Source organism: Rhineura floridana, chromosome 11, assembly GCF_030035675.1.
Source record: "Rhineura floridana isolate rRhiFlo1 chromosome 11, rRhiFlo1.hap2, whole genome shotgun sequence".
NCBI lineage: Eukaryota > Metazoa > Chordata > Lepidosauria > Squamata > Rhineuridae > Rhineura > Rhineura floridana.
Genome location: NC_084490.1, coordinates 2,006,547 through 2,018,625, shown reverse-complemented (window position 1 = coordinate 2,018,625; position 12,079 = coordinate 2,006,547). Strand labels below are relative to the sequence as shown.

The 12,079-nt window shown below is 52.2% G+C and overlaps 1 protein-coding gene and 1 non-coding gene across 2 annotated transcripts; both read left to right on the top strand.

Moving 5' to 3' along the window:
• The first annotated feature begins 662 nt into the window (after nucleotides 1-662).
• Nucleotides 663-9,454, top strand: EIF4A1 (eukaryotic translation initiation factor 4A1). The gene is made up of 11 exons (XM_061589538.1): nucleotides 663-721; nucleotides 2,432-2,480; nucleotides 2,835-2,967; nucleotides 4,099-4,238; nucleotides 4,879-5,047; nucleotides 5,578-5,687; nucleotides 6,412-6,555; nucleotides 7,068-7,205; nucleotides 7,882-7,971; nucleotides 8,461-8,540; nucleotides 8,662-9,454. Exons 1-11 carry the CDS (start codon nucleotides 699-701, stop codon nucleotides 8,804-8,806), a joined length of 1,221 nt encoding a protein of 406 aa, XP_061445522.1. The 5' UTR covers nucleotides 663-698; the 3' UTR covers nucleotides 8,807-9,454.
• On the top strand, nucleotides 5,357-5,497 carry LOC133368137 (small nucleolar RNA SNORD10). Its single transcript, XR_009758600.1, has one exon. It is a non-coding gene; the product is annotated as a small nucleolar RNA SNORD10 (small nucleolar RNA).
• Nucleotides 9,455-12,079: the final 2,625 nt, after the last annotated feature.

The window sequence follows — 12,079 nt, the reverse complement described above, 5'->3', positions numbered from 1 at the left end:
TTGCACGTATTTTGACGGTGGGGGTTGCCCCTTCCCCCAAAATACACGCGTATCCAAAATGACAGGCCAGCCTCCCATTGCATTTTGGGGTTGGGGGGACATTGTCCTTTTCACCCCCGCCCCCACGGGAACCCAGGCTCACGTCACGTGGTGGGAGGCTGCCTGACCGGCGGGCCTCCCCTTCCCCCCTCCCACAAAAGCTGCAGGCCTTAAAAAAGCCCCCATCTAACCACGTGGGCCTTTTCCTCACAGGTCTTCTAGGAGCCCGCCTTTCCCCGGCCTCTCTTTGGCTGCGGGCGCCCCTCCCTTGACGGACGAGGCACAGAGCCAATCGGCGGCCGGCAGCCCCTTCCACTCCGTTGCGTTATGACGCCCGCCAGCCCGCGCCAGCTCTGTTCCCCTCCCACGCTCCTCTAGGCCTGACGTCACCCAAGGCCCCGAACGCCCGAGGGCTCCTCCGGTCCAATCAGTGCGCGGCAGCGCGGACCGTGACGGTCTCCGCCGCCAATCCCGCCTCGGAGGGAGGGAGGCGGGCCAATGGGAGCGAAGCCGGTCGGGCCGGCCAGGCCAATTGGAGGAGCGAGGCCGTCGGGCGGGCTTAGGCGAAAGTAGCCAATGGAGGAGGGGCCGCTGGGCGGGGCCCCGGCGGCTCTTATAAGGGAGCGCGAGGCGGGCGGGGCTAGGACCTTTTCCCCAGAATGTCTGCGAGTCAAGAGAGCCGGTGAGTGGAGAAGGGCGCGCGGTCCTCTTCCTCCCCCCCCCCCGCGAAGGCCTTTCATGCCGGTTCTCTTCCCCCGCCCTTTCAGGCTCCTCTGCCGGACCGAACCATTGCGGGGGCCCGTGGGGCGGGAAGGACAGAGAAGGCTCCTTCGCCGCGCTTCCCTCATGTCTCTCTTTCCTTTTTTTTTACGGGAACGAGCCAGCGCCGCCTCCATTTTGTTCTCGTCTTCCACGCCTCGGCCTTTCCACGTGGCCGACCAAGTCGCGGCCTTTTCTGCCCACCCACCCCCGCATCGGGAGTGGGTTCGCGCTCTCGGCTTATTAAGGGGGCCTCTTTAGCCGTTGGGCCGAAACCATTCTCATCTCGGGGGGGGAAGAGAAGAGGGGAAAATGGAAGCCGTGTCCCTAATCCCGGTGTGTGAGGAAGGGCTTCCTCCAGGACAGTGACGCCATTTCGGCGAGGAGGCAGCGGGAGGCGTCTGCCCATAATGGCGTTGCCTGCTCCCCCCCCAAAAGCTATTTTTTTCGCACTTCTCACTTTTTTCCAACCCTCCCCCGGAGGCGCCTCCATTTTCCTTGGGAAGGGGGACGGCTTCTCTTTTGTTAAGTCGGGGTGTGTGTGAGGAGGTGATCGGGGGGAGTTTCTTAGGCTTTTCTTTACTGGCGGTGGGGGCGACGAAAACGGCTGTGTGTCCCCGTGGAGGACGAAGGAAGGAGGCCCGTCGTTTGCCTCCCCCTCCCCTTTTTCCGCGGAAGGAACCATTTTGAGCCTTTCTCTTACACAAGTTCCCCCCATCTCCCCCTTTTTCTCTCCCAGTGGTCCATTCCTTTTTCTTGCTCTCCGCCCCCCCGTTCAACATTTGGACCCGCCCATTCTCCCCCTCCCCTTGTTGGGCAATACCATTTCCGCACCGCTCAGGCTTGGGACGGGCGAGCCCTTTTTAAAATTTGGGTATGAGTGAAAAGAAAGGGTCCGAATCTGAAATCATTACAGCGCTTCTCTTCCCCCCGCCGCGGGCGCGTCCATTTCCCCCCTTGCCTATTGTCCTGCTGCTTTGCATCCGGGAACTCTGCGTCCGTGACGTCACGGCCCTGTGGCCGGAGGGGAGGGGGAGGAGCCTCTTGCCCTTAAAAGGAAAGCAGGAAGAAAGAGGGAGATGGAAGGAAGGGAACACGTGGGGAGCCGAGGGGGGCGGGGTGAGGAGAGCAGCAGCTTAGGTAAGGTTTGGTCTCCTTTCCCAACTGTGATCAGGGCAGGAATACCTTTCTCCATAAGCAGTTGGAGTTATGGGGGGAGCTGTGGAACTCCCAGCTACAAGATCTGGCTAGGGAAAGGGAAGAGGCTCATGTAAAAAGGTCTGTGGACAACAGTTACTTCCTATGGTAAACCCAGTGGAGCTTCCAGCCTCATGGCAGTCTACCTGTAGCCATGGGGGCTAAATAGGAATGGGGAGACTGTCTTTGTAATGCTGAACTTCTGGCCTTCTAAGGGCTAATCGAGGCTGCTGCTCTTAGGTGGGAGGCGAGGAATAATGCTGGCCTGTGGCCTGATGCACTAAGGCTGTTCTGTATGTAAGAGATAGTTCTGTTTTGAAGCAAGCTGTGCCTTTTGGGGCCATAATGCATGCAAGAGGGGAGTGCATTGGTATTTGCTGTGTTACTTGTTAGAATGATTCCAAGTCCATATTGTACTATATGCTTTTTCTCCTAGATCCAGAGACAATGGCCCCGAAGGGATGGATCCTGATGGCGTCATTGAGGTGAGTGCCCAGTTGTACACACGCAAAGTGGGTGACATCAGTATGGTGAAGACTAGCAGGAAGCCATCTCATAATAGGCTTGGAGAGAGAGAACTCCTGTGGATATGTGAGGTATATTCCCCCAGGGAATGGGGCACAAAGAGAGGAGTCTGCCTAGGGAGTGACATGTAGGGGTACAATTCCAACCGCAGTGGTATTTCAGTGCTGGCCGCCACCAAACGATATCTCTGTATCCAAACAATAGTATTGAAATTGCCCCAGATTTCACCCCCACCCCCTCAGTGAGGAAGGACTCAGGAGTTCGGGGCTGAGAAGGTTTTGGCTGGAGGGCCCATCTTTTCCTTCTTCCTACAGAGCAATTGGAACGAGATCGTTGACAGCTTTGATGACATGAACTTGTCAGAGTCACTCCTGCGAGGAATCTATGCTTACGGCTTTGAGAAGCCTTCTGCCATCCAACAGCGAGCCATTCTCCCTTGTATCAAGGGTGAGACAAACCACTCAAGTGCTCTTTTTTTAAAAAGGGAGGGAAAATGTATGTAAAAGGAGGGCATCAAAAGACTGGGAGGGAAGAGGACTTGGAGCAGATTAGAACAGCGGACAGCAGAGTCGTCAGCCTAGGATGCTGCCTTGATGAGCCAAAGTATTTGAACCCCCTGAGAGCTTCAGCAACTGAAGTCCCACTAGATTCTACCGAGACAGTTGACTGGGGGCAGGTCCACACCATAAGTTGAAAGCCATCCGACACACAATTAAAGCATGTGGCTTCCTTCAAAGAATCATGGGAAGAGTATGGTTTGTTAAGGGCGCTGGGAATTTGTAGCTGAGTGAGGGGGAAACCACAGTTTCCAGGTTTCTTTCAGGGAAGTTGTGTGCTTTAAACATGTGTTAGATAACAGCCTCATCCTTCGTGAATTTGTCTAATCCTCTTAAAGCCATCCCAGCTGACAGCTGTCACTTCCACTTGGGAGCGTGAAAAGGTCTGTTCGCCTGCCCTGTATTGGCCTCTCCCAGCTTGGTGTCCTGTAGATATTTTGAAGTACAACTTTCATCGGCCTCAGTCAAAACAGCTGAGCTTCCTGGGAATGATGGGAGGTTGTAGTCCCAAACATCTGGAAGGCGCCCGGCTCCAGGAGAGGCTGGTCTGGTCTGCCTGACAGTGACTCTCTATGATGTCTGGCAGGGACGAAGAGCACTTTTCCCCAGTCATTGCTACCCAAGATACCTTTAGCGAGAGAGGCCAGGCAATTGTTTCTGGATCCTTCTGCATGCAAAGCACATGCCTTGCTGCTGAACTTTGGTCCCTCTGAGATCAGCAGTCCAACTACCCAGGACTTCTGTCTCCATCCCCCTTGCTGATGGGCAAAGAGGCACCTTTTTAAAGTGGTGGCTGTCTTATATCTAGCAAGGGAAAATCAGCTCACCCTGTTCATCCCAGCACAGTGTTCTTCCCAGTGGCTGCCTGCTGGTTCATGCTGGGGAAACAAGACAACAGCAGGTGAACGAAAGCCGTCAGTGGCCCTGTCTAGCCACCTAAGGAGTTGCAGCTGCCACCTCTGGAGTAGGCCAGACGTGTAATTTGCTGTGTGTGACACCTCTCCCATTTCCTCCTGCTCAGGTTACGATGTGATCGCTCAAGCCCAGTCTGGAACTGGGAAAACAGCCACTTTCGCTATCTCCATCTTGCAGCAAATCGAGCTGGACCTGAAGGCTACCCAAGCGTTGGTTCTGGCCCCAACAAGAGAGTTGGCTCAGCAGGTCAGTTTTTTTCTGTTTACACTCCCTAGCGCAGGTAAATCCAAGTCTTGACTAGTGGTTTGCGAGGCAAGACAGTTGAGACGGGGGTCTGTTTCCTTTAGAACATGTCGTGGTGGTATCTGCATTGTGTCGCATGCAGCTTTGCCTAGGGCAGCAGTAGCAGCAGTCATAATAAAAGCTAAGAGTCTCAAAGTCTGGGGCCTCTGCTGCCAATAGTACCCACTGCACTCATCCCTCAGTGGCCATGTCTACCTCAGGCTTCTGCCAACTTCCTTTTGGCCTGAAGCGCCTGGCTCCCAGCCCTTTGTGTCACAGTCTTTTCTCTGCCTCGTGTTCAAGCCATTTTAAGAGACCAGAAGAGGCTTGCTTTCTTGCATGCCTCTGGATTGCTCCACCCCTGCTAATGGGCAAAGAGGCACCGTGAAAAAGTGGTGACTTCCTTATATCTAGCAGGGGGACAGTGACTGCCCCTATTCATCACAGCACAGTTTCCCTCCTGTGGCTGTTTGCTGGTTCATGCTGGGGGGACAGCTGTGTGGAAGTGAAGTGGCTGCACCAGCCGCCTTCGCCAGGTGGGAGCGACTGCTCAGGACATCGTGTGCAAGACCCCAGTTAATACTTCTCCTCCCTTTTCACGCAGATCCAGAAGGTGGTGATGGCGCTGGGGGACTACATGGGCGCCTCTTGCCATGCCTGTATAGGGGGGACAAATGTCCGTGCTGAGGTTCAGAAGCTGCAGATGGAAGCCCCCCATATCATTGTGGGGACGCCTGGGCGGGTGTTTGACATGTTAAACAGGCGGTATCTATGTAAGTATCTTCACTCACATTTCACTTTTATTTGGCTGGTACTATACTCAAGCCTTGGTGTTACACACAGCAAATCTGCAGCTTGGATTCCTGCAACTTTCATTTCAACTTGGCTTTTTTTTCTACAGCTGTTACTCTTCACGGCTACAAGGTGGGGAGTGCTGTGGGTCCTTGATGCTCTCCCTGCTCCTTCTACCTAGTCCTCAAAATGCAACCCAGTATTTTCTCTTACCTTGAGCAATCTGTTTTGCTTCTGGGGTTTGACTTGTGGTGGGAGAGTTGCCACCTGATTTCCCTGCCTCTGCTGCTGCTCTATGATGATCAACCCCATGCGTGTCATCTGACCCCCGCAACCCCAATTCCCCCCCCCCGACAGCGTTCTGCTGAGCTGGGGGAAGGGCCTGGGGTTCTGGGGGGGAAGTGATCATAACCGACAAGGTCCCTGAGAACAGCAGCTTCCTCCAGTCTAGTTAACATTGGTCTGCTCCTTCAGAAAAAGACCCCAACTTAATGCTCCTCTGTCTCCATAGCGCCCAAGTTTATCAAGATGTTTGTGCTGGATGAAGCCGATGAGATGCTGAGTCGGGGTTTCAAGGACCAGATCTATGACATATTCCAGAAACTGAGTGGGAACACGCAGGTACAGTGTTTTGGCTCGTATTCTCCAAAAAAAAATAAAAATGGGGGGCCTAGTTCTTTGAGGTAGGAGGGAGTAACCTGGCCTGTCAGTGCCTAGATTATCCAGGGTATCCCCATCTAGCGTGGATGTCTTAACGCCTCTCCAGTCTAGTTCCTTACAGATATTTTGGATATCAACTGCCACTCATGTTTCTGTCAGTCTTGGCACCATATATCTATGATAGTGGGGGCTGTTGGGAGTTGTAGTCCAAAACAGCCAGAGGGTGCCGGGCTCAGAGAGGCCGGCCTACTCCCTGGATCCTGGTGGTCTCAGTACCACAAATAGTTGGATTTTTTCACTCTCCGTAGGTGCTCCTTTAGAACTTTAGGGTAGCCGAGCTTGCGGGAGTGTTAGCCTTGAGAGATGCAGGTTCGGGTTTGTTTCTCTCATACGTCTCTTCCCAGTGGAAGTCCAGAGGGATTAACAGTCCTGCACAACACAAAATTAACATGTTAACAGCATAAACATAAGTAGCAGTGTCAACAAGAAGGCTGATTATGTTCCTGAGGCCTGGGTAAACAAAGGTTTTCACCTTGCGCCTGAAAGAGGCCAGTGCTGTTTGGGCAGGAGTGCTGTAGTCAAGATCTTGTCGCTGTTGGGAGGAACCGTTGCCAGTGGATTTGTGGGGGAGGAGCTAAGTGCCAGGAAGGATTCTCAGGTCGGCCCCTCTCCCCCTTCCTTCCAGGTGGTGCTACTCTCTGCCACCATGCCCATGGATGTCCTGGAGGTGACTAAGAAGTTCATGAGGGACCCAATCCGTATCCTGGTGAAGAAGGAAGAGCTGACTCTGGAGGGTATTAGGCAGTTCTACATAAACGTGGAGAGGGAGGTATGTGCCACCTGTTGTCCTGGCTTCAGTGGGGTTGGGGAGGGGTTTGGAGGTGGCAAGACATCAGTCATAATTTAGGCTGCTCGGGCACATGGCAAATTCAAGAAGCTGGGGGGGGGGGAACCACATGTCTGGCTACAAAGTCATCCCTTCTGTGGCTTCCAGGCGAGGGGACTGCAGGCAGTTGGTGTTTAGGGATCTCTTAACAAAGATTCCTCATCCCCTTCAGCCAGTGCTGGTCTCTCCGCCTTCTGTTAGGAGAGGCAGTAACCGTCAAGCTGCTTTGAAATCTGTTTAAATGTTGTGGTGTGGATGGTCTCTTGAGTCTATAGAGGCTTGTCATGAAGCTGCCCTTCCAGTTGTTGGGCCCTGAGCTCCTGCAGACAGGGCAGGCGACGCCATAAGCAGCCTTTTGGCATTCTCCGTGTTGTCTGAAGAACAGAATGAGGCTCTTGTGAGGGTTTGGCTCCATGGGCATCAGTTCTAGCCCTCCTTTGTCTCTCCCATACAAGGAGTGGAAGTTGGACACATTGTGTGATCTCTACGAGACCCTCACCATCACCCAAGCTGTCATCTTCATCAACACCCGGAGGAAGGTGGACTGGCTCACTGAAAAGATGCATGCCCGGGACTTTACGGTTTCAGCCATGGTGGGTGAAGAAGCTTTCCTGTGGGCAGGAGTGCTCATGTCTTTCTTACTTGGAGGTCTGGTTTGGGGTAGGGCTGGCTGGTGGGGGGTATGGGAATTCTGAATCTTGATGGGCTGTGCTGCCAAGGGCTGCAGTGTTTGCTCTGTGTAAGATTGGAAAGCTTGTATGGAAAGGAGCAAAAATATTTTTGTTGTTCAGGAATGTAAATTGGATTACAGGTAGTCTGGTTGGGTGAGAGGAATCTGCTTCAGAGACAGCGGTGGAAAGTTGGCAAGACAATATAAAACTAGATTGCAGGACATGTCCCCCTTCCCCCACGTCCAGGATGGGCTGGGCATCGTGCGGCCTGTGAGCTGGGAAAAGCTGTCAAAGTAGGAGTTTCTTAGCAGTCAAGGGTTTGCACAACCCATCTTTGTTGACTCTCGTTATTCCCCAAGCAATATAATTTAAAATACACAAGCCATCTGCAAGCATCAAGGATTTCACCAATACAGAATCAGTGCGGGCAGCAACGTCAGTCCAAAAAGAATGTACAGGTCATGAGTTTTGAAGGGTAGTCTTGAGGCTGGCTGATGTTGGGAAGTCCTGTGTCTTGAATGTTTCAGGTGAGGGGTGGGCAGGGACGTAGCCCTGGGGTAGGAGGGGGCAAATAAAGAACAACTTTTTCCTTTTGCAGCACGGAGACATGGACCAGAAGGAGCGTGATGTCATCATGAGAGAGTTCCGCTCTGGTTCCAGCCGGGTCCTGATCACCACAGACTTACTGGTGAGTGTGGAGTGAAAAGGGAAACGGACTTTAGGGGCCATCAGCCTAACCGGCAGCCAGTCTGTCTGCCTGCCTGCCTGCCTCTCTGCTAAGAGGCTTTCTGGGGGTGGGGGGCAGCTTACAGTACAGAACCAGTGGCTGGTTCCCCCATCCAGAGGCACGGAAGGAGGTTGGGCCCATTCTCTCCTCTTCCCTGCCCCTCCAAGGAGATTCCCTCTCTGCCTGGTTGGCATAGTACTGTTGGCAGATTGTAGCTCCTTGGCACATGAATGGTTGGGGGCTACTCTTCTCCACGGCTGGTACCAACCGCCAGGGTGCCCTGCCACTTGGCAGCAGCCCACATACAACTGGCCTGCCATTTTGCTGCTCCCAGGCAGTGTGGGAAAAGCATGTTTCTGTGTGTTTTATTTGGATTGTAAGCGGACCGCAACATTTCAGAGCAGCAAGGTGGTGTGCATGTGGTGTTAATTGCCCTGTCTCCCTGTCCAGGCTCGTGGAATTGATGTACAGCAGGTGTCCCTCGTCATCAACTACGACTTGCCTACTAACCGCGAGAACTACATCCACAGGTGAATGGCTGTTTTGTGTGTCATTCCCCCCCTCCGCCCCCGAAGGGCTTCTTGGTTGCCCTGTTGTCCTTGCCTACTGCTTCCTCTAGGCCTCCGTGGTGATGCTTCTTTCTCACCCCAGGATCGGTCGAGGGGGCCGTTTTGGAAGGAAAGGAGTAGCGATTAACATGGTGACGGAAGAAGACAAGCGTACGCTACGCGACATTGAGACATTCTACAACACCTCCATTGAGGAGATGCCTCTCAACGTGGCTGACCTCATCTGAGCTGCCTCTCGGGGCCCACTGTGCCTGCAAGAACCCCCTGTCCCACCCTCAATTAGGCACAATCCTTCCCAATACCTTCCCTTTTCTATTTTTTGAGTTTTCTTGCCTTTTGAATAAATGTCACTCTTGTGGGGGCAGAATGACCTCTTTAGTGTTTACTGGCGCTTTTCTCTCGTCTCTTCCCCCTCTCTACTTGTTTGACTTCATTTTGTAGCTCAGTTCTCCAGCAGCCCCAAGAATCGAGGTGAGGAGGGAAGTAGATGGTAGAAGCCAAGATTCCTGGCATCTAATCTCTCTTTCCTGCTTTGCCCCCCAAAATATTTTGTAGTCTTGAAATTAACCTTTCAACACAATCGTGGTGCTAACAGGAAAAAAAAAACTTGAGAATCAAAAGCCTACCTCGAAGGGTGATGGTTCTCCTTTCTCCCCTGCCTAAAATCATTGGTTTAAGCAGATTGCCAAGATGTGTTTTTTCTCTCTGAAATGAGACTGTCCCCATCACACTTTGTTAAAATAAAATCTAAAAAAAATTGAAAACTTTTCATACAGCAAAAAAATCTGTGCGTGCAACCTTGACCTTTTTTGTATAGCTATTATTTATTCAAAAGGAAAGTTACAGTGACCAAAATAAACGTGATCTTGAGAAAACTCCATGCGCTTTGGGTGACTTTATTTTTAAAAGCGGGGATCTCCAAGGATATCATGGCAATCTGGGGTATAAAAGTGATTAACCCAGCCTGGTGCCCTCCAGACATTTTGGACTACAACTCCCATCAGCCCCCAGCCGGCAAGTGATGGGAGTTGTCATCCAAAACACTCGGTTAAGGGGGGCTGGTTTAACAGGACATAACTTGGGAGAGAGCAGGAAAAGTGTGCACCAAAGAGCTGGCCCCTGGCCTCTCAAAAATCTGGAAAGTTTTATATAACAGTACTTTAAGGTCTAGAAACCTGCTTTTTATCAGGAAGTTGTCACCTAGTTAAGTTTCTGTGCTGTTATTTTTAGCATGATGAGGCACTTTTAGAGCTTGAAAATTGTTTTAGCAAGGTGTAGGGGGCAATTTTGGTTTCTGACATTCAAAATGAAGGCAGTATCACCATTGATAATCCTGGAGGGAGGGGTAGTGGCTCCTCCAGTGCTGAGGTTGCACAAAAAGTGGAGGTGAGCTGCTTTTAAAGAAATGCTAGTCTGTGAACAAGGAGACCTGCGGTTTGGACAAGCCAGGAGTGCAGTTGTGTTTAGTGTGTCCTGTACCCAACCACCTTTCAACTGAGCAAGGACAGGTGTGACCTAAGCAGGCACAGAGTTTACCTCAATCAAGTCCTCTTTTAAAGCCCTCTAATCTTCCAACAAGAGAGGGAGAAAACCACTTTCTCAACACAGCGCGTGATTCTTTGTGTCTCTTACTCCCCTTTTCTCCAAACCAGTGATAGCTGAGAGCAATAGATAGTAAACCGCCCAGAGAGCTTCAGCTATGCGGCGGTATACAAATGTAACAATACAAATACTCCTGACGCAGATGTCCTGCGAGGGACAGCATCTATGGTGTCCTCTCCCCTGCTCCCATCTACCTTCACAACAACTGTGTGAGGCCCCAAAGTACTTAGTGAGGAAAGAGACTGCTGGTATAATCCGTTGTTGGAGGTAATGTGGCTCTATAGATGCAAAACCCAAACGTGGGCAGCAGGCTTTTAGGGGAAGGGCCAGTTTCCCCAACACAGTACAGTACCCTGGCTGGGGCTGATGTAAGTAGTCCAAACATCTGAAGTCCACTGAGTTGGCCAAGGCTTAGCCTGGAACAGCGCTTGCCAAGTGCTAATAGGGTTAGCGTTCTTTAGAGCTCCTAAATGCTGGCCGGTCCACTTCAGCTGCCAAATGCAGATGAGGTATTTTTAATAGCCACTTCTAAGCTGTTTGGGGGCTGTTGGTCATTATCTGGCATACAAGAGTGACTGTCCACAGACACTCCAGTCACCTGTTTAAAAAGTTTGCTAACTGCCAAGCAAATATAAACCAACGTCTGGTGGTGGCTATGCTTAGGATCTTTGCAAGTTGCAATTGCTGTGGATGGCATACCGTGCAAGCGTGACCCACATTTTCCCATCAGAATAGTGAATGAAAGGATGTGATGTCGCATTGAGCGGTTGCTGTGCTCAGGGAAGGGACACCCACCCACCAGTCATCTGCCAAGTGCGAGCTTTTTTTACATAGCAACCACAGAGTTTCAGTCCTCATTTTCAGTGCCCAGCAGTTCAGCTCTGCTCCCAGCTGCCCTTTCCCTCCCTCCTCCCTGGCCTACCATTCTCAAGGACCCAAGCGCCCAGGGCTTCCTTCACCAACTTGAGTTTCGCATCAGTATTGCACCCCAGGCACCTGCTCCATAGGGAGAAACATTGCCTGCCCCTAGAAACCCAGCATCCAAACTCTCAAGTCCGGTTGGGGAAGGCGGCTCTAGCATGCCACCAGGGAGGGGCTCCAGGCTCTCTGGTATTTTTGCAGGATGAGCGTTTTGTTGTGGGCGGCCTGGGAGGGAGCTGCTCATTCCCATCACATGAGTGTCAGACCCTCCTGCTGTGGCCTGCGTTGAGGAAGAAGGAGCTGCTGACTAACAGGCTGCTGGAGCCACCACGAGACCGATGAGCGACTGCAGCTTTGATCTCACTCCAGGGGCAGGTCCTCCTTCCACTCCCTCACCCTGGTACCACCTGCATTGCCACATCGGGCCTAGGATGCCACTTTTAAGGGGCTTTAAAGCCGAGACAGTAAGAAAGGTGCCTGTAGGAGGGCTCACCGATATTTGCCATGCGGGTGGCGTGTGAGCTTCTATACTACACTCTGCATCACGGCATGCAGAAGGCCCCAGGTTCATCCCTGTTGTGCTGGGAGAGGCTCCCTTCCCTGATGCCCTGGAGAGCTGCAGCCAATCAGTGCAGATGATACGGACCAAGATGGAGCTAGGATCTGACTCCATGTAAGGCAGCCTCCCGTGTTCCTGTGCGGTGGGGATCGCAAGCGGTGAGGGTGCTTCTGGGGCACACAGGCCCTGCCTGCCAGCTTCCCATTGGGGCATCTGGTTTGCCCCTGTGAGAACAGGACCCTGGACTGCATGGGGGGGGGGCTGCTCCAGCTGCTGCTGCAGGGATCTTCTTAAGGCATGATGAGTGTTTGCTTTTTAAAACAAAACTCCCATTTTTTATTTTCTTTAGAAGATTATATCCCACCTTTTCAATATTACCGCTCTCAGGATGGCTTACGTAATCTTAAAACACACATAC

What these genes read in the sequence shown, in the direction of transcription:
- EIF4A1 (XM_061589538.1), top strand. Translation starts at nt 699, where the DNA reads ATGTCTGCGAGTCAAGAGAGCCG. An exon ending in CATTCTCCCTTGTATCAAGG is followed by an intron (nt 2,968 to 4,098) that starts GTGAGACAAACC and finishes CCTCCTGCTCAG; the next exon opens with GTTACGATGTGATCGCTCAA. An exon ending in CAAGAGAGTTGGCTCAGCAG is followed by an intron (nt 4,239 to 4,878) that starts GTCAGTTTTTTT and finishes CTTTTCACGCAG; the next exon opens with ATCCAGAAGGTGGTGATGGC.